This window comes from Silurus aristotelis (assembly GCF_946808225.1).
Source record: "Silurus aristotelis genome assembly, chromosome: 3".
Classification (NCBI taxonomy): Eukaryota; Metazoa; Chordata; class Actinopteri; order Siluriformes; family Siluridae; genus Silurus; species Silurus aristotelis.
In genome coordinates, this window is record NC_139576.1 from 12773627 (window position 1) to 12799676 (window position 26050).

At 40.9% G+C, this 26050-nt stretch overlaps 1 protein-coding gene across 1 annotated transcript; it reads right to left on the reverse strand.

The window, feature by feature from the left end:
- Positions 1-799: 799 nt before the first annotated feature.
- LOC310723674 (NXPE family member 3-like) lies at positions 800-24431 on the reverse strand. The gene is made up of 6 exons (XM_083537042.1): positions 24342-24431; positions 17496-17640; positions 15197-15966; positions 10737-10807; positions 1553-1750; positions 800-1455 (listed from the first exon to the last, which is right to left on the reverse strand). Exons 2-6 carry the CDS (start codon positions 17586-17588, stop codon positions 902-904), a joined length of 1686 nt encoding a protein of 561 aa, XP_083393168.1. The 5' UTR covers positions 17589-17640; positions 24342-24431; the 3' UTR covers positions 800-901.
- Between the last annotated feature and the right edge of the window lie 1619 nt (positions 24432-26050).

Sequence of the window (26050 nt, forward strand, 5' to 3'; positions counted from 1 at the left end):
TAACTACTTTTTACTTAAGTACATGTCAGAGCCAAGACTTCTTTACTTTCACTTAAGTAAAAAGGTATAATCAGTACTTCAACTTTTACCCGAGTATTTTAAAACATGAGTATCTGTACTTCTACTTAAGTAATGGATGTGTGTACTTTTGCCACCTCTGGGAATAATGGTGGGGTGGAGCCTGATCTCAGGTCGACCTGTGTCTCAAGACAGATGTGGTGTCATAGGAGCTTCCGTATTTGGTTATGCCCAAAGCGATTCCCATAGTGAAACACTGAGCAAAGTTAGAAAAAGTACTTGAAGTTTTTCACAGATGACACAGCGCTGTTGGATATTGTGAGGTGGAGTCATTGCCGCTCATTGTCGAACAAAATTCAGCAGAGGTTCGACCAGGTGCTTCACTATTCACTACTGCCCGATGTTAAGCAGTTATTTATTAGACACTATGCACTATGCTACAAGCAAAGTTAGAAAAAGTACTTGAAGTTTTTCACAGATGACACAGCGCTGTTGGATATTGTGAGGTGGAGTCATTGCCGCTCATTGTCGAACAAAATTCAGCAGAGGTTCGCCAGGTGCTTCACTATTCACTACTGCCCGATGTTAAGCAGTTATTTATTAGACATTAGACATTAAACAAAAAGAAAGAAATTACTAGAGATAGTCACGCCGAGGCTGCCATCACGCCGAGGCTGCCATCTGCGGCGCCATCTTGCATCATAATATAGCGGTATACTATTACTACTGAATATTAGTAGTTTGTATTCACTGCTTACAAATGCTCAGATGGAATTCAAGATAAAATTTTGAATCAACTTTAATTTTAAAATGATGAGTGTATTCTACAAAGTTATGTATAAAACAAAGTGCATAAAACATGCAACAGATTTTATTCACAATTCTAATTTTTTTCTTTCAGACAGATTTGGGAGAGGATTAGATCAATCATGTTTTTGATGATTGGGTGGGATGGGTGTATGTCATGTGGGAGATGGTGAGCCAGTGTCATCTCCCAGGCATCTAGCAGCTGCACACGGATTCCCCTGAACATGGCACGCAGCACAGCATCAATCTGCACACTGAACCAGTCACTGTTAAACAGACTGCTCTCTGAGCCCATTTTCTGCAGGTTTGCACTGCGGATCACCACGACCGTAGCTGGCTCTCGGTCCAGCAGCCGCATCACAGCCCTACGGATGTGCCATAGGCGCCTTATATATACTTCAGTAGGAAAAGTGCTGAAGTGAGCCCATACACTCACCAAAACAACTGTGTGTGGCCCCCCTCGGAGTCTGTCCAGTTCATTTGCTACATAGCGCAGACCAGAGGCAAACACAGAGGTGGAGCGGATGGGTGGCCCATGTCCACGGAAGGTCACCAGAATATTGCTTTTGCTGTCCACAGCCATGAATGGGCCCAGTTGCTTAGAGCTGTAAATATTTAATTGTTTCAGGTCTGCAGGGAAGAGAAAGTTATGGGAAAAATTAGATAAACATAAAAGAATACATACAAAAAGAATAAAGAAAATACAAAGAAAAAAGCTTGCCCTTACTAGGAACAAAAGCAGTCAGGTACTCAAACCATTGACGAATAGTGGAATCTCCAAACATGTAGACAGTCTTTCCTTTAAGACAACGTGTTATGGCCAATGAGTTATCAAACTGTTGGATAACCACACCATTCAAAGGCTTCCAGGTGTTATTAAAGTAGTAGCCAGCGGCATGGTAAATACTTTTTTTTTTAGTTTGTCCTATGGGAAAAATATATCAACATTAGGGTCATCACCACATAATATACTGTATAGACAATTCAAAGTGTAACCTATGTTTTTAAAGGTGAAGTGAGGTACTGGCAAACATGATTTGCTTAGATAAGTACTCTGGAGTAAGTGTGAGTCCCTAATGTTGGAGGCTTTTTTTTTTTCGAAGTGAAAGCTGCAGCCCATCTGTGGTAAACTGTGTAAATAAGCAGCTAAATGCAGATTAAACCTGGTAGTCTTTAAACCTATGCTTAGACATCTGTGTATGTGTCATGTAACACAAGGTAAGTGGTACAGAATCTTCTTTTATTTTACGAACACAAAGCTCAAACACAAAATATCACAAAATATCCTTCTTCCTCCCTGCCCTGCTGGGGACATCTCTCTGATTCCCTGCAATGCAGGTGGTACCACGGTGTTGTGTTATCTTACTATTGAATTGCTATTACCATTTATGTTCACTAGGTGGTATATGCATGTTACAGTTTTTCTCAGTCGCTTTGGAGCATTTCTCAGATCAGAAATGAAATTCTCAAAACTACTTCACATCATTTAGTCATTTGTGCTCTTCATAAGAACATTTCTCATTGCTTTGATCAAATTGCGAATGCTTTTGTACATCATTCAATCGATTGTGTACAAGTGTCTGTTGTTTCCTAAATTATCAGTTGTTTATGTCATGTTAATCAAAATGTATTATACTAGTTTCACCTAAATGGTCTTAACCCTCAAAACATTTAGGCATCAGTTCATTGCATCAATGAATGCAGAATGGTTAAACCAGTTGTCAAAATTTGTCAAAAAAAAAAAGCTCTTCTTCACAGTTCTATTAAATTTTTTTTGTTAAATGTGTCTTGAATTGATGAATTGTGCAGATGAAACTTGAATGTCACTAATGAAGGGGCGTGTTTACTTTCAGATCAACCAATAATCAACTAGTTCTCTAAAATAGGTCAAGGCTGAATCTCTTGAACCTTTACTGTAATTGGCGAGTGTATATAAAAAGAGCAAAACACAGACTAACAATTGTTGAAAATGGATGAACAACTAGGAAACGAACATGGTCAAGAGCCAGGAATAAGGATGCAGCTGGAAGGGTAAGGAGGCAAAATAGAGAAAGAGGAAGAAGAGGCCAGAAACATAGATATATTTCAAATGAAATTAGAGCCACTATTGTGGACCATGTTGTCAATCATGTCCTCACAATGGTATTGCAAGGGATGATATCTGTTGTGATGTGGATGAAAATCAGTGGCCCGACAGATTGCACTGTATAGTGCGGCATGCGCAGTTCTGCCTAAGAAGTGTTTCCTATGCTTACCTTTTGGAATTTTAATTTGTGTCTTTTTCTTTTCTATCACAATGACATTACATTGAAATTTTTTAATCAGTCCACTAGTAAAGAAAAATAAAAAAAAGTGTGAATCCTGTCCAGTCTCTTACGATCATAAATTTGTGCTGTTGAAATTCACAGTTGCCAATTCAGCCTTGTGCATTTTCAATACTTGTAATCCAAAACATAGTTTACATCAGGAAATACTAAAATAAAGCATTGTCATATTGAACAAATGACTAAACATTTTGACTATCTTGTTCGTAGACAAGGACTTGTTATTTTGATGGCAATGACCTGTTTATTGACACAAATACTTAATTTTGAGAGAAGTACTAAGGATTTTGAGCAGAAAACAGGCTTTTGCAAGAAATCCAATGTATTGTGCTGTTTGTTCACATTGTTTTGAGAATGCACTTACTGATTTGCAAATCTTAAGGATGATTCGAGAAATGTTTCAAAGCGACTAAGAAAAACTGTAATGGATGTAAAGACGTGTCATAGAAAAAGACTCCCATGCTAATGTGAGTTAAGTAAAAGAAGTATGGAGATACTTAGCTACAGCTTGTGTCCTGCCTGCTTAATTTTCTAATCCTCCTTCAACATAACAAGTGGCGACGAGGATATTAGGTTGGCCATGCTCTCTCTACATCAACCAGTAGCATTCCTGGAATGTCTCTCACACACACACACACACACACACACACACACACACACACACACACACACACACACACACACACACACACACACACACACACACACACACACAGGTGTCTCTCACACGTTTTCACACTAACACTTTTAAGTGAAACTTGTAATATTCTTGTCAAATGCTTTAAGGATACACAGGAAAGAGACACATGCAGTACATCCTGTGGTACATACCCACTACACAAACTGTGTGGGAGTGGCCTAGGCTAAACCATTTATTGCATATACATCGCCCTTTTCAAGATTTAAACAAGTAATTAATCAAACCTGAATTGGGCAGTATGGTCTAACACGTACAAGTAAGTAAACATTTGCTTTGAACAAGCAACATAAACATTACTCAAAAATACTTAAATGAGAACATAATCTAGCTGTACAGTTGTCTAATAGTACATCCAGCTCTTGTGTGTGTGTGAGAACTTTGGGGCAGGTCAGTTGGGACAGACTCAGAAACTGCTTTGTCACACAAGTCATTGTCAGTGTACATGGAGCAGCTGGGTTGTGTACTATGTGTGACTGACTTGTCAGTCCTGAGGTGGCATTTGGTTCTATGGTAGATGGTGCCAGATGAGGTGATTACATCATGTGCATGGGGATAATTTTTTATACTGACATCTGTTTAGATGTATTTTTGATCCTCATACATGCTCTCTGTCAATCCCTTGAGGGCTCGAAGCAGAGCTGCTGTTCTTTCATATCAACTCTTTTGCTGCTCAACTCTTTTGAGCTTATTCAAGTAGCTGTTTAGGTGTGTAAGGTCACAGAACAGCTCTGCTTGATGGTAAGGTGAAAAGTAAGACTCTACCCAACAGGATTTGGGCTGGAGAGTATGTGAGCCCAGTGGGGAGTGTGTGAGCCTAGCAATAGGAGTGTTGCAAAGAGTCAATTAGGCTAGGTGAGGGTCAGTGTGAAACTGCGAAACCGCTCGGTTTGGCTGACAGCTGTAGAACTTCTGGATATTTAGAGAAATAGTCGTCTATCAGAAAAATGTTTGTCCTTGAAAGTAATTAATGTCATCAGCTATCTTCTTTCATGGTCCCTCTGAAACTGGATGGTAGATCAGTGTCTCCTTCTAATTTTCAGGAAGACTCTGTTGACAGGAAATACAGGCCTCCACTTTGCAATGCCTAGGCAGTAGAAACATGATTGGGGGTGTGCTAAAAAGCACTATATACACTGGTGTGCCACATGAAGTCACATGCCACAAGGATCTGATTATTTGTTTTGTTGGATCATGTGCTTTATGTTACCACAGAGTGATTATCTATTCACTGTGTAGACCACTATTGTAGATGCCCTGGACAGCATGTCTGCGATAAGCATTTGGTTACATGGAGTAAAAACAATGTGAATGTTATACCTTGTAACTGGAGAAGCATTTTTTGAAGACATGCTGGCACTGTGTGTTTGGAGAATATATAATGATCCAACTGGACTCTGATGGGAACACCATAAAGGCACTGGTGACATTTCCTCAAAGCAAACACTATAGCTAGCAGTTCTTTTCTATCTGAGCATAATTCTGCCTTAGTGGTGCAGTGAGGGTAGTTTTGTTGGGTACAGTATGTATTGCGATAGGTAGAGGGTCATACCTAGCAGACTTTAAGGTGCTTTTCTGTCAGTAGGAGGGGGAAGCTGCACTAATAATGATATTTTTGATTCATTAGATTCACTCCATCCGATGTAATGACACAGCATGGGTCACCTTGTTGATTATGTATTGCGGCCACCATGAAGACACCTTCACTGTCCCCAAGCACCGAAAGACTTCACTCACTGACTTGATGCCAAAAAAGCATATGATGAAAGTGATACCTGCCCCATGGCATGTTGAAAGCGCACAGGTATGCGGACTCCTCATCCAGTTTATTCTGCAAATAGACATCTTTCTCATCCAGGATACTAAACAGCTTTTTGCCAGCTAATTTTCATTATTTGTCCTCCAGGGTGGGTATGTGGTAGTGCTGATGGAGTATGGTCCTGTAAACACTGATGCATGGCATTTGAGGAGCTCAGATTTTGTGGTGGATATTGAAGTTACTGTATGAGTGTCCAGCAGTGCTGTATCTGATGCTGTGGTCACAAAGAACATCATGTTAATTGGTTTTTTTTCTAGCCTGCACATGTATCTTAATGACACCTTCTAGTTTGATGCAGGTGCCTCCATATGATGCAAGGTCTGTGTTTGTCTTTTAGATGTTTACAGGGATCTGAAGCCGTTCATTGATTTTGTTTTTGAATGACTGTCTGTGAATAGTCTGTGATTGTGTCAGCATACTGTAGTTTTACTGAACCACTGTAGAAATAAACCACTGTACCAATGAACAGCGTGTCTACTTCAGATAGCTCAGTGTCAGGTCCTAGAGCGGGTCTCGAACCCAGGTCCCAGACATCTGCTGCCCAGTCCAGCGCCTTGCCTGTGAGGTGGAAGATTAAAACGGCTATTCTCCTCCACTCAGTCTGATATTCCTCTAACTGGGCCATGAGAGCAAGGGTGCATTGGCAGAGGAACAGGTTGCAGTTGTCCGGATTCCCTGAAAAAATATGGAGTCCTGAAAGCAGCAGGGCTTGAGCTAGAGTGATAAAGGATTTGTCTCTGATAATCAAAGGTCCCCACTGGGTTCACAGTTGGTTGGTTCATTCTGTCAGGTCTGAGAGCTCTAGTCTCTAGAGCATGTAGCAGACTCTCTATCAGTCTGCCATGGGGAGGTGTTGGAACCCAACTGCAGAGAAACACTCAAGATAAAAACTCGATAAAATTAATACGTCCAACAAACAAGCTTGAGAAGGAGAACCAAAATGAACATAGGTCAAAATAGAACAAAGAAACTTGGAAAAACAGGAGGTACCAGGAGACTCGAGAAGACCGGAGACTTGGGAAAACTTGGGATTCAGTAAAGGTCAGGAGACTTGGGAAGACAGGAGAAGACAGATGACTCGGGAGGACAGAAGACTCAGAAAGCCAGAAGAAGCCAGGAGACTTGGGAAGACTGGAGAATAGGGAAAACTGGAGCAAAAGGACACTCATAGAAATCAAACAACCATAAATAGAAAGACAGTAAAACAGAACAAACAAACCGACACAGAACCAGATTCAAATACAGATATAAAGACAGACAAATACCAAGACCAATATAAAGATAAATGTAATGAACCAACAAGGACAAATATACCAAGACAAAAATAATGAACCAACAAGGACAAATACCATGACAAAATGAATGACAAATATAATGAACCAACAAGGACAAAGGAAAAAGGAGTAACTTAAATACACAACAATAACAAGGAGCAGGTGGGAGACATTAAACAGTTAGGGGCTAGGGAGTAGGGGATAAAGGCCCAGTGGTGGCATTTGGTGGTCAAAGCAAAAACAAACAAACCGAAAATGTCCAGACCCTGACCGGACCCCCCTGTAATGTGCGGCTCCTGATGCACACAATCCCTTTCCCACCTTAGCCAGGTGGGCCGGGGCACACCGAGGAAAGCTCCCATCTACCTTTGAGGGTCAGAGGCTGGGCAACTACCTTTCTGGGGCTTGGTAAAACTCTGGAGCGGAGCAGCGCCCTCTGCGTGGCTTAGGAGTGGAGCAGCGCCCTCTCTGGCACCCTCTGCGAAGCTCAGGAATATAGAAACCACCTTTTTGGTGCTCAGGAGCGGCGTGGCGGCCTCTCTGGTGCCCTCTGCAAAGCTCGGGAATGAAGAAACCACCTTTTCTGTGCTCGGGAGCAGAGCGGCACCCTCTCTGTCTCCCTCTGCAAAGCTCTGGGAATGAAAAAAACATCTTTTCGGTGCTCAGAAGTGGAGCGGTGCCCTCTTTGGCCCCCTCTGTGAAGCTTGGGAACAAAGAAACCACCTTTTCAGTGCTTGGGACGGAGCGGCACCCTCTCTGGCACCCTCTGCGAAGCTCAGGAAGGAAGAAACCACCCTTTCAGTGCTCTGGAGCGGAGCGGCTCCCTCTCTGCTGCCCTCTGCAAAGCTCGGGAACAAAGAATCCACTTTTTAGGTGCTTGGGAGCAGAGCAGCCCCCTTTCTGGCACCTTCTGCGAAGATCGGGAATGAAGAAACCACCGTTTTGGTGCTCAGGAGTGGAGAAACTTCTTCTGTGGTGCTTGGGAGTAGTGCAACAATTCCCGTGGATCTTGGAAACTGAACAGCACCCCCAGTGAGGAACAAGGGGTCGGCAATGACCCCAGTGGGGTTGGAGAGTTGAAGAGTTTGTCAGCTGCTGGGATGGACAAACTGGTGCCTGAGATCCTTGCAAAAATTAGAATAGCTGGAGCAACAGGCACTCTGACGCTTCCAGACGTCGAATGCCTAGTTCAGGGCCTTGCCTGAGAGGTGGAGGATTAAAAAAGCTATCCTCCTCTGCTCAGTCTGGTATTTCTCTAATTGGGCCATGAGAGCAAGGGTGCATTGGCAGAGGAACAGGTTGCAGTTGTCCGGATTCCCTGAAAAAATCTGGAGTGCCGAAAGCAGTGGGTTTGAGCAAAAAAGTGTTTATCTCTGATAGTCCATGGTCTCCGCTGGGTTCACGTTTGTTTGGTAAATTTTTTCAGGTCTGAGAGTGGGTCTTTAACCCGGGTCACTAGAGTGAGCAGTAGACACTCTCGCAGTCTGCCACAAGGAGCCATTGAAACCCAACTGCAGAGACATACTCGAGATGTGCAATGGTATAATAAGGGAGTAGGGGACAAGGGCCCAGTGGCGGCATCTGCTGGCCAAGGCAAAAACATTCATTCATTCACTCCCGCTTATCCGTAATTCGGGTCGCGGGGGCAGCAGTCTAAGCAGGCCCCCGCCTTCGACTGCTGCCCAATCCTCACAGCACCGTCCCTTACGGCCCCTCCTGCAGGTGGTGAGCCCACGGGAAGGCGGCCCCACGTCACTCCGACGTCACGGACCTTGATATTTCCCTCGTAAGGGACCCCCGGAGCATAGAGGGTTAAGGGCCTTGCTCAAGGGCCCAAGAGTGGCAGCTTGGCGATACCGGGGCTTGAACCCCGGACCTTCCGATCGGCAACCCAGCGCCTTAACCGCTGGAGCCACCACTCCCCCAAGGCAAAAACAAACAACCCAAAAATGTCCAGACCTGACAGCTCAGTGTCTGTATCAGGCCTATTAATTTTAGCTTTTGATTTGCACACAAAATGGTTAGACCAATCACAAAAAGCTAAAATCTTTTTTACATTTTATATTAAAGGCAGGGCACTGTCTTTGAAGGCACTGTCTTGCCACAATTTTTGGATCTTTAGATTTTACATTGTGGATCCCCGTATACAATCTTCAGTAAGTTATAAACATCCAGCACCTCTTCTCCTATGCAATGCACCAGAAGAGTCAGTACGGTAGAAATGAAATATTTGTTCTTATTTAAAGATAATGGCGGAGGTGAATGATGCATTTCCATTTTGTCCATTGTGTTACCGTGCCGGGCTTGTTCTGATCATCTGGTGGTGAAGCCTTGTCACTATTCAGTCACACAGTAGTGATCTTCAGGCACCCCTTATGGAGTGCAGTTGTTAATAACTGGTTTTGAGAGTGGTGTTAATACCTCCACTTCTGATACTATTTTGTGTCAGAAATGGGGACACGAAAACTAGTAGTGGGCCACGGGGAGGAGAGCTAGGTTGAGGGAAGGACTCAATTGCAGATACAAGCCCAGAGACAGAGGGGTTCCAGACAGGATTTTTATTGGGGGAAAAAAAGGAAAAAGGCAGCATCAAAAAACTCAGGTGGATGGCAAACACAAACAGAGAAACAACAGAAAGGAACCAGAAAGCTGGTTCATCAGGAAATCTAAAAATAACTGGCAAAGCCTCAGTCAAAAATCACCCCAAAAACCCTGGTAAACAATAAACTAGAGACTCGAGAAATAAAAGGCTTTAAGGAATAACTTTTACCTTTCAGGAGATTGCCTGGCTTAAGCATAAACTGAAAGAACTAGAAAACTAAACGACTGAAAGAATGTAAGGGATAGAAGAATTCGGGAAAAGAACTTACACTCGTGATCCCGGAGCTCCGGGAGGAGGAACAGGAGCCACAAGGGAAAAACGGAGATAAACCTTCACTAGGGAAAAAGGGAATTTGTGAGGGCTCTAATGGCATGAGAGGGGGAGAAACTTAGCGTACAGGAACGCAAGCTATATGGTTAGAAGAATTTAACACCAAAAGGCACACATGGGACAGAGGAGGTTTTAATAAGGACCGGATAATGGGAAACAGGTGTATGAGGGGGGAGGGAGAGGGAGAGGAAGAGGGGGAAGAGAAAATAAACAAAAAGGTGAGACACCAGGGGGCAAACAAGGGTGGGGTCCAACAGGACCCTAACAATTTTGTATCTTTTGTTAAACTCTTTGTTAACAAGAGCACATGTGCACAGGAGTTTTCACATAGAGCTTTACTTTTACTCATCATATGCACTCAGCACACAGTAAAGAGTCTCATGCAGTTCATTTTGCATAGCGTACCCAGTACGCAAACTGTATGGGGATGACCTAGGTTAAACCATTTACTGCATATACTATAGGTAATATCATGTGGGCTTTCTAATACCTCCTACATTTTCCAGTGTCTTGTTAATGATGATGTTTTTCTTGGATGTTATATATATTGTTGATGTTATGATTTTTGCATGTAATCGAAACACTCAATTGACAAATTCCTCACAGTATACCTGATGCAAATGCAATGCAATTTTGGCTGGGAATCCTCACTGTGCAGCTTAACTAGTAAAATATTATTGAGAATCTTTACAATTCAACGATGAAACATTTTAAAGTGCATAGAAATGAAGAGGCTACAGCATTTGGATTAAAGTTACATGTTTTTACAAAGCTTTAATACATTTGATAACTTTTCACTAAGCTACTTAGTGCATTTACAAATATCCCTAATTCTAAAATACATGAATTTGTCAGTAAAACTTACCTTTTTTTGCAGGTAATACAGTAACATTGCCCAGCATTGATGCAGGTATAAAAACTTTGATATTTACCTTGCTGAAAGAAAATGTTTGGAAAATGTTTATTAATATTCATCTATCGATAAAGATTTAAATTATACCAATACATTTGTTGCAGGACTTTACATCTTAATTTCCAATAAGTAATTGTTCATAACATCATATCATCGAGACATGGTAGCTAAAGGTATTGGATTCTGGATTAAATGTTCACAAGTTCAAATCAAAGCACCACCAAGTTGCCACTGCTGGGCCCTTGAGCAAAGCTCTTGTAAGGATGGTCACACCTCACCATGAATTCAGACCCCAAGAACAGCCATGCAACTCCATGAGGCCAGTCCTGAAAACTACCATGCAACAAAACAATAAACTATCTAATCTGAGGAGAGGATCTTTTTATTCTAAAGAGAGAAAGCTACTGGGTAAGCTGCCCTTTCACTCATCCTTTCCCTCCTGGGAATATAGTAGAGTCATGGAAAGGTACCTTTAGAAGTTCCTGGAATTCAAGTTACTATACTAGCATACTTTAGTTATTATTATTGGGAATTTATGAATTGTAACTTTCCATGTTTGGTAGCAATTGAAAGGTCTCAGTTTGTGTATTGAGCATGTGTAGTGGCTATCACTGATTTAGCAAGTCATTTCAAAGTGGCTAAATCAACTATTCTTTATGTAAGCAAGCATTGAGCAAACTACTTAAAGAATATTAGGTTTACGGTATATACTATGACTAAGATTTGGACTGGCAAATTTGTGACAATGTGTAGTTGGCTAAGTAATATAATGAATGATTAATTGACAATACGGAATGCTTAGAATAATCTATTAAAATTAGAGAAGAAAAACAACCAATAAGGTGATCTGTCAGGCCGGAAGAACTTGCCGGAAACCGAAGTTAAGCAGAATGAGGTTTTAATTAAAAACACAGGAAAAACGGAGAAACAGCGATCAATAAAGTAAATACAGATCCAGTAAATCCAGGTAATCCCTTATAAAGGTAAAGTCCATGGAATCCGTGAAATCCTTAGGAAAGGCAATAATCCCAATGATGGAGAATCAGTAGAGAAACTAGTCCGCAAGGATCTACTGCTTTACCTGGGTGCTGAGCGGTTGGTGGAGTGTAAGGTTTTTAGAAGCGACACGTGGAATGTTGGATGAATCCGGTACCGGGGGGGTAGTGCCAGCCTATAGGCCACCTAATTGTCCCGCCCCATGATCCTGAAGGGCCCAATGAATCAGTTTCCAGCAGGGGAGCCGCAGCCGTAGATCTTTGGTTGACAACCATACCAAATCCCCTGGTTGGTAAGACGGGGCCTCCAGCCACCGCGTATCTGCATGTCTTTGAGTCTCCCTTAACGCCCGTCTCAGACTCCTATACCCTGACACTCTCCCTGAACCAGTAGTCTACTGCGGGCACCCTGCCCAGGGAGAAAACCGGCTCCACTCTGTTTGGTAATGATGGCAATAAGTGCTTAAATTTCGATTGGGGGTGGTATCCAGACGACAGGTTGACGGAAACTCCCAGAAGGCAAAAGAACGCTCTCCACACATGAGGTGAACTGGGAGCCCCGGTCTGATACTATCTCCTCAGGGAGACCGAAGTTCCGAAACACGTGATGGAAGAGTGCTTCGCGGTCTCTAGGGCTGTAGGGAGGCCTCAGAGTGGGAGGAAGTGACAGGCTTTGGAGAACCAATCCACCACCACCAGAACACAGGTATATCCCTCTGACCACGGTAAGTCCATCACGAAGTCGATCGCTAAATGAGACCATGGCCTTTGCTGAACTGGCAGAGGAACCAGCTTGCCCACAGGCAGGTGCCGCCGGGTCTTTGACATGGCACAGACGCTGCAACCCTGGATGAACCCAGCGAGGTCCCTGCTCATCTCCGGCCACCAGTAACGAGCCTGAGTTAGGTGGAGCGTTTGTTTCCTTCCAAGATGCCCTGGCCAGTCCCGTCTCGCCGTCACCTTCCTCTCATCCATACGAATCCCTGCTGCATCGATAACATAGCCTAGAATCTGTACCTCGGAGCGATGAAATTCACATTTGGGGAGATTGAGGTACAGATGATCTTCTCGCAGTAGCTCTAGAGCCTGAATCACCTGGTCATGGTGTTCCTGCGGTGTTCGGGAAAAGATGAGGATATCATCAATATACACAATTACGAACTTATGGAGGAATGGTCGGAATACCTCATTCATAAAAGTCTGGAACACCACAGGGGAGATTGACAGGCCGTACAGCATGACCCGGTATTCGTAGTGGCGGGAGGGGGTGATGAAGGCCGTCTTCCACTCATCCCCCTGACGAATATGCACAAGGTTATACTCACTTCTTAAGTCCAGCTTAGTGAATACACGTGCTTCCCGCAGGTCCTCCAGGGCGGCCGAAACCAGTGGGAGAGGATACGGGAGTGGGGAGATCTGGGCGTTTAGACTCCGGTAGTCAATGCAGGGCAATTAAAACAAAGAAGAAACTGAAAGCTGCTGGAGAAGAAGAGGGACTATGAAACCCTGCCGGAGGGCTTGTTGGATATATCCTTCAATAGCTTGGCACCAGATCAATGGCACAATCCCACTGCCGATGAGGTGGTAGTCGAGTCGCGGCTTGCTCGCTGAAAACATCTGGAAAGGCTTGGTATTCCTCTGGGATCTCTACCCGGATGGGTCGGGGAGCGCCCTCTACTTGCGTGGCCGCAAGGGTCATAGGTTCCAGAAGTAGAGTGGAGAAATGGTGCAAACAGTGCTTCCGGCACCTAGGACTCCACTCAAGAATATCGCATGGGTCCCAGGAGCATCGTGGGGAGTGCTTGGTTAGCCAGGGACGAACAAGATTTATGTCCACTGTAGAGTTCTCTAACACTTTGAACCGCATTCCCTTATGGTGAAACAGTCCGACTTGGAGGGTGTGGGTCGGTGCACAATATTTAACCCAGCCCCTGCCTAGCGGGCGTCTTTGAATGGTCTGGAAGCCCAGCTCGTGGGTCCCTTTTTCCTGAAGTTCCCGGTGGAGCCGGAGTTGACTAGGGCGGAGACCGAAAGGGAGAGACCAGGGGCTATCAAGATGACTGGAATTTTGAATAGATGTGAGATGTCGGTGGGGAAGTCAACTGTACTCACCGTTCCTGCAGGAGGTCGGGCAGGATATTGGGTGATGCGATAATGTGATAAAGTGGTAGGAGCTTGAAATGGATCTGATTTGGGGACTCTTCAGGTGGTGAGGCGTTGGGAGATGCGAATAGAGTGTTAAATTGAAATCTTCCAATCACAACATGTCATCATGTCATCATAGGTTGCCGTTGCCAGCCGAAACTCCTTCCCGGTTCAGTAAACTCCCAGGAGCACTGCATCAGGGGAAGGTGTGGCTGGTGGGTCCCTGACATGATCAGTTTTAATTTGATATATTAATGTAAAAAAATTATTATAAATTGGAGTCAGATTAGAAAGTAAAAATTGAATTCATGAAACAAATTGCAATCCATTTTAATATAACATTTAAGCCAGAGAAAGACTAACACGCCGCATACATTCACCCACACCAGTGGATTCCATCGTAGGGCCATTGGATGTACTGTACCTTAACCAACAAATGCTTATATATAAGTCACCCTGGATAAGTGTGTCTGCCAAATGTCTTAAAATATAAATGACATGTTATTACTCCCATTTTGCCCTTTAATTAATTTGTGTTTAAACCCTTTGTGTTTCTCTATTCTGGATTAAATATGTTCATTGTCTGACTTTGCAAAACAAAAATTGTTCCATTTTCTGGTTTGTGTATTTTAAATGTCTTGAATATTGTGAATTGTAGATCTCCTAGCCCCTGCCTTTTCCCTTGTTTTTTTTATGTTTGCCTCTCAAATAACATACTAAAACTGTAATTGCCTCCGTAACGATGAATCGACGACTCCCGATCCATGGCTCCACACGTCAAATAGTTTGCCCGATCTCTGGGTCCGCCTCTTAATGTATAGCAGATGTATATGATCTCATTTCGCAATAATGTTTAACACAAAGCGAAGTCTGTCTTTGTCCAGACTTTATCCCAGATGTATCAGAGCTCCCTTTCCCAGACCATTCATCTTAATCATTTAATGAACGGGTCAGAGGTCGTCTCCCAAAAGGACATGCATCCTGGATCATATTCTATACTTCGGCTCATACTGATTTAAGGACGACAGCCCGTCTAATTTTCCCAGTCATGGCTCTTAAGATAAACACTATAGCCTTTCATACATTTGGCTTAAAGAAAAACATCTGGTCTGCTTCCAGCAATACAGAATAAAGTCGAAAACAGATAATACATATTTCAGATACTACATATTTAAGATATTACATATTTAAGATACTATACCTCTGACTCACCCACCTTCTATTACACTATCTAAAAAGATCTGTAAAAATGTACCCCAGCCATATTCTCACCTCTGGAAGAATTGTGCTTCATATTCAGTAATGAGGTTCTTTTTGTAGCCCCCTATAGAGTGATCTATTCGTGTCTCACAGCTTAGATTTTGGGGTTTGTAGCAGTACCAGGGTTCTCCAGTCTTAAGATCAGTGTAGTTGCAGAGTGGTTTCTCATTTAGTGGCAGACACAAGTTGCACACAGTGGCCTCTGAGATGTTACCAGAACGGAACATGCTTTTAAAAAACACTCTGTCAGGCTGCTCCTTCTGCAGCCTCTTAAGCACCTCCACTGCCTCAATCGGGTGCACCATGGTGATTTGCACATGTACAACGCCAATCCACAACAGTGGGAAAAGCACTGTATAATTCCCATTTTGGTGGTCATGCACCTTTCCTGCAACTCCAGCACCCAGTTCAGGTGAATGCAGCCGGGCTATCAGAAAATCTCCCCCATGCTTCTTAGGCTGGCCCAGGAAGTTATGCATATGAACATTAACCACAAGCTGGTCACCTATGTGTTGCACTGGTGGACCCTGAATCACAAAGTAGCTTTTGGCAGGGTCACTGCTGAGCTCCATGGGCAGGCCTTTCACTAAGCGGCCTGGCCATGTGATAGAATTGAGCAGATCTCTCTCTTCTTTGACTTCTTCTGCAGTGGGCTCCTGGGCAAAAAGTTCACAGGTAGTGTGGTTTATGTTTACCGGCAACAATATTTCAGGATGCTTAAAGGCTAAGTGGATGGTGTTCTGTATTTTGTAGAAGGTGGACATTAGCTGAATATTCAAATTCTGCAAACAAAAAAACAATCAAATCAGGATTTAGAAATCAGGAGAAATTCTTGAGGATTCCACTTGTTTATTATTATATAACTATATTTATTATTTAATAAAGAATCAGTTATGTGTTTTTATGTTGACTACTCTTTCAGAAAGTATGTAATAAGCATGACTTGGATTGGAACATGCAGACTGAAGGAGTTATAATAGTAATAATATAAAGCTATAGAAGAAAGATATATTATTATAATTGCTGTTGTTATGCATTTAATAACATTTTTATTTATTTTTCTTTGTTCACACAACTTAATAAAGCTATGACATACTAAAGAAAGGACATATGAGTTGGTATCAAAAAGCTTTGAGACTAGCTCTGTATACAAAAAATATTTTATATATATATATATATATATATATATATATATATATATATATATATATATATATATATATATTATACACACAGTATATATATATATATATATATATATATATATATATATATATATATATATATATATATATATATATATATATATATATATGTGTGTGTGTGTGTGTGTGTGTGTGTGTGTGTGTGTGTGTGTGTGTCAGGAATCCACCTGCCACGCCCCTTTCGGTGGCTGTCATGCCTCCGCTTTCCCTGAAGCTCCCCGCTTCAATTTGGCACACCTGGGACTCGTTTAGCACTCATCCCCAACACTTAAACCCTTCACTCACACTCACTCCTGGTCTGTTATTGTTGGTATGTGATGGTGTTTGGTTCATGTTTGTTCGCCTATGTGTTGTTGTCGCGTATTCCTCCGCACTCTCTCCACAGCTGTGAATCTGCAATTCTCGAAACTCCACAATGGTGTCAAAACGGCGACCTTTGAGCTGGATCTTAATCTACCGGGGGTCCGCAGGAGCCAAATTTGGAGAGTATGGTGGGTGCAAAGTAAACTCATGTGGATTGTTTTCCAACAAACATCATGCACAATTTGCCGAATGGTTTAGACATTTTTGGGGTTTGAACTCATTAAAGTTCTTCCTGATCTCTTGTCGTCTTCCAGTTTAAGTTCCTCTGCTCTTGAAGCACACGTGCAACTCAAAACACCTCACATGACACATTGCAATATTGCTGTATGTCAAACGTATTTCATGTCAAACATCTCTGTGACAGATTTTCCCAGTTTCTTGCAGCATTACATGTTTGCTCTTTCTTCTAACTTGCTGTCCATGATTAAATCACAGATGTGGTAGCGCACATGGTCCGAATAGCACCAGTTAGTAGAATTAATCTCAAAATTTGTATAAAACCTCGTATAAAAAAAGATTTTGACCATTAAACGCTAGATGTGAGCCTAGTAAAGTTTGGAAAGGACTGATTACTAATGTGTGCAATTTCTGTATTCAATTCTTCAACATTGCCCCATAGTCTATAAGTCTATATTATGCTACATCTGATTAGCAGGAAAAAAAACCCAGTTTTAAATTCATTTGTACCAAATCACATCCGCTGTCTATGTGGACATTTTGGGCTTTAAATGGTTTGTATTTACCTCCAGAGATGAGATGTTGCTAATAAGCAGTATAAATCCTAATAATGCCAATAGCATAAAGATAAGTGATAATCTGGGTATGTGTTTCTTCATGGTTGGGTGCCAGGTAGCCAACAGCTATCTCACTATAAACATCTTTACCAACCTGACAAAGAGAAAATAAAATTAAATACACAGTAACATTGCTATGCCCTTTATGACTGTATGCTAATGTATACAAAGCTATATCTTAGTTGATTTGAAATTGGGAAGGAAACTCATTAATCATTACCCAAGTAAGTTATAATTTTTTTTATACCTTTTAAAAACAACAACAATTTGATTTCTATATCAATTTATATAATTTATATTTGACTTTGACTCCTTTGGCGTGCCATGTGTAAAAAGACTAATACTTTAAATACCATTGGATACCAGTGAATTCATTGACATAGTGGCAAATTGTGTAGAGTGGTTAAATGTGGCATAGCCCTTTAGGAGTAGGTGGGGTTTCGGAGGTTAGGTGAGACATAGACGGAATTAGACAGGTAGAGAGAAACAAGAAGGAGAAAATAAAAAACGTGTTCTGTTACACAAACTGTTTTGGTGTTGTGTCCGTCCTTGACACAATCTATATGGTGTCAGAAGTTTTACAACATGGCTCAAGGACTCAGTCGTATTGATCCGCTAATTTTCGAAGAGCATATAGCTCACAGCTGGAGCAAATTTTAAAAGCAATGGCGAATATATTGCAATGCTGGTCTGTCAGACAAATCAAAGAAAGTGCAGGCATATACTCTGCTGAATTTAGCAGGTCCCGATGCGGTGGAAAAATCTGAGGCGTTCACATTCTCTGAGGAAGAAGACAGAGAAGATCCCGAAGTATTACTGCAGAGGTTTGCTGAACTCTGCCTGCCCACAAATAATATAATAATGGACAGACATGTCTTCAACACCACCAATCAAAAGCCTGGTGAGTCTATTCAGTCATATGTTTCTACAATCAAAATACTACCAAAAAATAAAATGCGACTTTGCAACTATAAACGATGAGCTAATACGCGACAGCGTCATTTGTGGGATTGAAAGTGACGGCGTGCACAAACAGCTGCTCCGCAAAAAAAAACACTCATGGTGGACCCCGCAGTCAATATATGTTTATTACATGAACAGTCCGAGAAGAGCACGAAAGAACTAAAACACAAACCTCATGTATGTGTAGTGCAAGATCGCTGCATAAACTGTAACAGATACCACGCCCCTGACAAACTTAAGTGCTCTGCTGCAGTGCAACAATTGTGGTAAATGGAACCATTTTGCAAAGTGCTGTAGATCAGCTCCATCATTTAAAACAGCACCTCGCTCCCGAAGCCGTGATTACCATCCAAAACAAACTGCATCACAATTCAGAGACCATAACTCAAACCGAGTTAATGAACTGGACACAACCCTGGATGCCCCTGAGGACACTTTCTATTGTGAGACAGTGGATGATGTTTCCCAACGAGGTAAAATATTCACAACATTACATCTGAAGCATGGATCAGGTCAGTTAAAACTGAAGGTGGACACAGGTGCCAAATGCAATGTTATTTTCACCCAACAGCTACACCTCATTGTTACCCTCAGCTCACATAAACACTAATAAAAAAGTGAATCTCATAGCATATGGTGGACAAACGATCAACACTTTAGCAACACTTCGGCTCAAATGCCATGTTGTACATCTCAATGTGAGGCCACCGCTTGAATCGCAGGACAGATTGGCAATAGGCCTGGTACAGCTAGGTTCACATGTTCATGCCATGCAGAACCAAGAACCAGAGGTACGGGAATTTAGTGACTTGTTTAACACCACAGCACTCAGCAAACTGCCTGTTGTTTATCACATATGATTAGATGAGTCGGTAGCGCCCACTGTATGTGCACCCAAGAAAGTGCCCATTGCAATGAAGGGGAAAGTCATGGCAGAACTCTAAGAGAATGACTAAATTGGGCGTAATTGCGCCTGAGACCAATGCCACGGAATAGATGTCAGCCATGGTTGCTGCAAAAAAGAAAGATGGTTTTGTTAGTATATGTATAATACCAAAGCACTCCACACCAATTGGGAAAGAAAAGAAGAGGAAATTAAATCTGAAACCGAAATTTGGAAATTATCTAATTATAAAACTAGAATTCAAGTTATAAAAACATATTTTACCTAAACTCTTATTTTTAGCTACAATCTTTTCACCCAGCAAAAAATGCATTAAAAAACTGAATAAGATCTGTGTAAGATTTATCTGGGGAAAATAACAGAGAAGTGACGACAAGAACACTTTTGTTTAAACCAAAGGAACTAGGAGGCCTTAACGCAATTGAGCTCGGCAATAAATTATTAATAGCTTTCTGTAAAAATGTAACACAGGCAATAAACAGGGATGCAGATTGGATAGGGGAAAATAAATTTAGGCTAAAAAAGAGGAGAAAAGGAAGATAAAATATACCATTCTATAAATTAACATATGGGGATCAAATATTTAAATATGAACATTTAAATATAGACTGGATAAACTCATCCAGCAAAAACATCTACAAAAACATTACTGAACATGAACACGGCAGGTTATACACACAAATATCTTAAAACGCCAGAAAGCGAACAATGCATTCATAACGTTAATACACAAAATATCTCAGAAAATGTGCGCGATGTGGCGTGGTTAATAAGTGTAGGCAGGCTAGCAGTACGTTGCGTTGTGAAATGGAGCTGTTTTGTAACAACTAAAGAATGTCCTATAAACAATTGTACTGAGGATTAAACCTTCGATCACCTCCTTATACACTGTCCACGCTCAGAGGAGATATGGCAAAAAGTCGTGAAAATTGGATTGAATATCCATATAAATAAGAAAACTATTAGGTACGGCATTTTTTTTAAAGATCTGGACAAAAAAAACAAAGGAATTCTTTTGGATGGTGATATGTATTGTAAATTATAAAATATTTAAAACACGATGCATGATTATTAGCAATCAGTGCCATATTCCCACTGAGAGTGTTTTTAAACAGATTGTGTGTGAACTAAAGAGACAAAAGGACAATAGATAGAAGAACTAGAATGAAACATCCTTGGTACTTGTTAAACATGTGAATGAGGAAAGTATAGATACATATGAATATGTATGTAATCGTGTATGTTTATAGGTATGTGTATATACATTTGTACGTAGGTGTATATATGTGCGTATATATACAGAGACACTCATCTGTAATGTAGAAAATGTGTGCTCATGAGGAGCCTGAAAGACTATTAAGTTTTTGTAAATTTAAGATTGTTTATATTTATTATTGTTGTTTATATATTGTTAAGAATTATGTGTATGATATGATATGATGATATTATTATTATTATTATTATTATTATTATTATTATTTTTTTTTTTTTTTCTAGTATGTACTTACTTGTCAAACTGTTTTGATGCCAGCACCATTTCTCACTGTTTGCATATGTACCGGAAATGTTACATTGTCTTATGTGATACAAGTTGTATATATTGTGGATCTGATTTATTCAATAAAGTCATTTACAAAAGCAAAGCACTCCTCAGACCACACCATCCATTGAAAACTATTGACCAGGTTATTGCTGACATGCCGGGGGCCAAGATCTTTAGCATCCTTGATGCAAAATGCGGGTTTTGGCAAATCCCTTTAGATGAAGCATCATCTAAGCTGACCACATTCATGACGCCGTTCGCCAGGTACAGATTCTTACATATGCCTTATGGGATTTCCACCGGCAGTGAAGTATTCCAGCGCACCATGGAACATCTTTTTAAAGGACAGCCATGTCAAATTGTGGTAGATGACATCTTTGTCTGGTGGTGCACACCACAGGAACATGATGAATGACTGAAACAGGTACTTCACAAAATCCATGCCTGCAACATGCAGCTAAATCCTGCCAAGTGCAAATTTCGTGTCACCTCTGTCTCCTATGTAGGCCACCTCCTGACTGCTGATGGCATCAAACTTGACCCTGACAAGACTATAGCCATCCTCCAAATGACAAAACCTGATGACAAACAGGCTTTGCAAAAATTACTTGGCATGGCAAACTATCTATCAAAATTCATTCCACACTATAGTGATGTCACAGGCCCTTTACGTGCACTGTTAAAGCAAGATATCGAATGGTTAGGGTTAGGGTTAGGGTTAGGATTCTGCCTTCCAGAAACTAAAAGATGCCGTATCCAGTCCCCCAGTTCTGCAATATTTTGATGTTACTAAACCCGTTGTCCTTTCAGCTGACGCTTCCTAACATGGACTGGGTGCTGTATGTCCAGCATGGTGCCTCTGTTGCTTTTGCCTCAGACGCCCTGAGACCCACTGAATTTTGTTATGCACAGATTGAGAAAGAGATGCTAGCACTAGTGTTTGTGACACAGAAGTTTCATGACTTCATCTATGGCCGACCCATCACCGTGGAAACAGATCACCAGCCCCTCATTACGATTTAAAAAAAAGCAATTGCAGACCACCTCGTCACATCTGCAAAGCATGATGCTCAAGCTTAAACGGTACAGCCTTAATGTGATCCACAAACAAGGCAAGGAACCCCTGGATGTTCACTGCTGCCGACATATTTGAATGGCATGGCAAAATGCACCTCGTTCTTGTAGACTCGTTCTCTGGCTGGTTTGAGCTCGACTATCTACCTGACATGAGGAGTGTCACCATAATTTCAAAGCTTAAGAGACACTTTGGGGTCCATGGAATTCCCCAGACACTCATGACAGACAATGCAGTTTATCTGACTTTTCTGACTTTGCACAAGCGTGGGATTTCAAACACATTTGCAGTAGCCCTCATTAACCACAGTTAGGGCGCAGTGACATACAGGCTGCTTCACTCCATCTGTGTAATTTTTCTCGTGCTCACCTGCCATCTCCTGCCCAGCTCCTCTTCTCCAGATGTACAAGAGCTTTTCTTCCAGAGCTGAAAGACAGGCCGAAGCTATCTCTATGCCGTGATGTCAAGGCTGTGTTGACCCGAAGAAGACAGGAGAGTGCTATGGCCGCAAAGCCCACACCCTCCCATCTTTTCAACGGGGTCAGACAGTAAGAATGCAGACAGCTCAGGGTTTCGACAAACTGGCCATTGTACAGGACCCTGCTTCTCAGCCTAACAGCTATGTGGTAACATCTCAGGGCAGACAATACACAAGAAATCGACGTCTCCTTCTTCATGTTTAGGAGCCTGCACCTGTGGAGTGTGAAGATGATTATATCCTTTCATCACAAGATTCACCTTTTGCAACCCCACAGTCATCTGCACTGTTTCCATCTCAGAGTGAAGCACCTGCCACTGCTGCCCCCGCTGCCCAGCCTTTAGTGACTCCTTCAGGGAGGGTCAGTCGCCCCAACACACGTTATCAGGATTACTTCACTTGTTGAGGACATTTATTCTTCTGCGTTTCTTTTGTAATGATACGGTTTCATGTCATGCTGTTCTCATGCTCCAGTTAGTTGTAAACGTTATGTTTGAATGCTTAGTTGTAAATCACTAGCTTAAGGGGAGGGATGTAGAGGGGTTAAATGTGGCATAGCCCTTTAAGGAGTAGGCAGGGTTTCGTGGGTTAGGTGAGACATAGACAGAAGTAGACAGGTAGAGAGAAACAAGAAGGAGAAAATAAAAAGTGTGTTCTGTTACACAAACTGTTTTGGTGTGGTATCCATCCTTGACACAATCTACAAATTGTTTTTACATTTCAGTGTAAATATTCAAATATTAAATGCAAACTTAACGATTATGCAAATTTTAATGAACTTGAATGGTTTGTTTATATGTTAATTGACTTTGCACACACAGAGTTTGCAGCATCAGCCCCTAAAGAGTTAAATTAGATAAATTAGTTTTACTGTGCGAGTGTCATGTAATTAAACCAAAGTGCAGAATATGCCATACTTTTACTGTGTGAACATAAAGCAATAACACTGTTGCGGATGCGGATTAAATTAAACCGATTCCTCTTAGCATATGTAATGGTAGAGGGACAATGTAATGTCTTTTTTCTTTCAATACATATAAGAAACAGTAGCTTGTATGTAGGAATTGATGTAACTTCAATATTATTTGTCTAACACTGTTCCAAAAAAACCATAGTATAGTTTAAAACATGGCAAGCCACGACATACACCCTTGGACACAGGGGTCAATTAGCATATGAACAAAAAAGTTAAGTTCAGCATAAAATTAAGATTGTAATATTTAAATTATTTAATGTTTTTTTACAAAAAGTTAGTCAGTTGGCATTTTCACACATCCATGTAATAAATATGATATGTAATCTTTGTAGTGTCCCCAAATGCACAAATAAATTTTTTTAACAGCATTGCATTCTTATTATTTTTTTAAAGCCCAATTGAAAAACACATCAATAACACTTACAGTCCCAGCCACAATTAATCATATCCACACACAGCAAACTAAGTGAATTGTTCCAATCTAAATAATAGTGCTGACAAAATAGACTTTTAGTTGTTTAGTACACTGTAATAAAATTGCATTTTAAATTATGTATTTTAAGTGATGGCCAACTTTAATCCATCTATTTCAGTCTTTTAATTTTTGAGCCGTTTTATTAAAGAAAAATACTACACTGAGTTGTTATTTTAATCTGACACTCACTGTCTTAGCTCAAAAAACATGAACAATCCATTTTATTGATGTTCATCTGTACAACATTCTATACTATTATATTGCATATAGGGTCTACTGGTCTACTAAGTAATGAGTATGTAAATTGTTGTGGAAAAAAAAAAAAATAATTGAAATAAACAGGTAAATATGATAAAAAATAAATAAATTGTTATTTCTGACCTTTGCTCTGTATGGTCCTTGCACCTTTGTGTGTTTTTGTCTGGGTTCTATTTTTTTTTAACTCTCTTTCCTTTCTTGTACGTGGAACAAGTCGAATGGGCAGGTTTTGTTTGTTTATGTGATGTTGACATGAATGCGTTGGCAGCAGTTACCCGTTTTGAAGACAGCATAGGAGTGTGGACTGTATAGTAGTTTGGGAATTTGTGATATTAAATTATGAAAAAGTCCATGTAAGATGAAAATATGGTTTGAGTCGAGCCTTGGAAAAAGGTACAAATGCATGTATTTTAGGATAAAATGCATATAAAACATGATAGAAGAGAAATACACATGCACTTGTTTTGATTTTTTTGAGCTTTTAAACACAGCTAACATGCACACTAGGGTAGAGAGCAATTTCAGTGTTTATCTAACACACACACACACACACACACACACACACACACACACACACACACACACACACACACACACACACACACACACACACATATATATATATATAAGGGTTAGGGGTAGTGAGTTTAATGTTCAAGTAGCACAGAGCATACATTTCTCTCCATAGTATGACCATACAGACAGATGATTTTTACTTTTTCTTTACAGTATAAGGTTTAACTCAACAGCATGGGGAACAAATAGTCTTTTGGTTAAGATGCCATAGTATTTGGGTGGATTTAGGTACACACTTGACAGTGTTTGAGTCCATGACATAGATTTACAGCCAGAATATCACTTAGAATAAGATACAGTTACCACTGGTTGTATGACTAAAAGACACAAGTGCATTTTTTGATTAACAATATATGACTGAGAACTGAGAGACAATCATCTCTTCTTTATGTTTATGTAGTGCTGCGGATAATGAGCCGCAGGTGCTGGTACTTAGTATGATGGAGACAGACTACGTGTGTGTGTGTGTGTGTGTGTGTGTGTGTGTGTGTGTGTGTGTGTGTGTGTGTGTGTGTGTGTGTGTGTGTGTGTAGAGCTGAGGGATGGCGTAGCAGGCTGTCCCCTGACAGGTATGCTATTTATTTAATTATTTTTATTTTTATTTTTTTACAATTTCTTTTTTACTTATGTAAATGTCAGAGCCCAAACCTCTTTTCTTTAACTTGAATGAAAAATTTTAGTCAATACTTCAACTTTTACCAGAGTCTTTTAAAACATTAGTATCTGTACTTCTACTTGAGTAAAGGATGTGTGTACTTTTGCATAAGCTTATCAAAACTATGCCACTGCATTGCTTCATCTACAATTATTTTAACTGCTAACTGTACTTGCTTACCTAGTTTTTAGAATTTAGTATAGACATGAAAATAACATGTTTATGTCCTTTTCTTTTAACCCAGCCATTAAGATTGCACCAGTGCACTTTGCCGGTCTAAAGCCCGGATAAATACAGAGGGTTGTGTTAGAAAGGGTATCTAGCGTAATATATAAATATTATAATATACATGAAAAAAATTATCAATAAACAAATGTCACATCTAAAACAAATAATAGTAAAAGTTACATAACATGATCAGCATAAAACCAAATAGTTTAGCAATGCAGTTTACTAAAGAAATGTTAGAGTTACTGTACCTGGCAATAGAGACACACAGAGACTGTGTGGGAAGTTCTGACTACAGAATGCTTCCCTGAGTGTTTCGCCACATTTCTTTAAATACCCAAACCATTGTAAACGCTTATAAATTCAATGTGAT

Bases quoted from the DNA above. Each gene is read 5' to 3' on its own strand.
- LOC310723674 (XM_083537042.1), bottom strand. From the start codon at position 17,588: ATGAAGAAACACATACCCAGATTATCACTTATCTTTATGCTATTGGCA. The intron at 10,808-15,196 runs GTGAGAATATGG...ATTTTCTTTCAG, and splicing joins GAAGCACAATTCTTCCAGAG to CAAGGTAAATATCAAAGTTT. The intron at 1,751-10,736 runs GTAAGTTTTACT...TTTTTCCCATAG, and splicing joins TGTATTACCTGCAAAAAAAG to GACAAACTAAAAAAAAAAGT.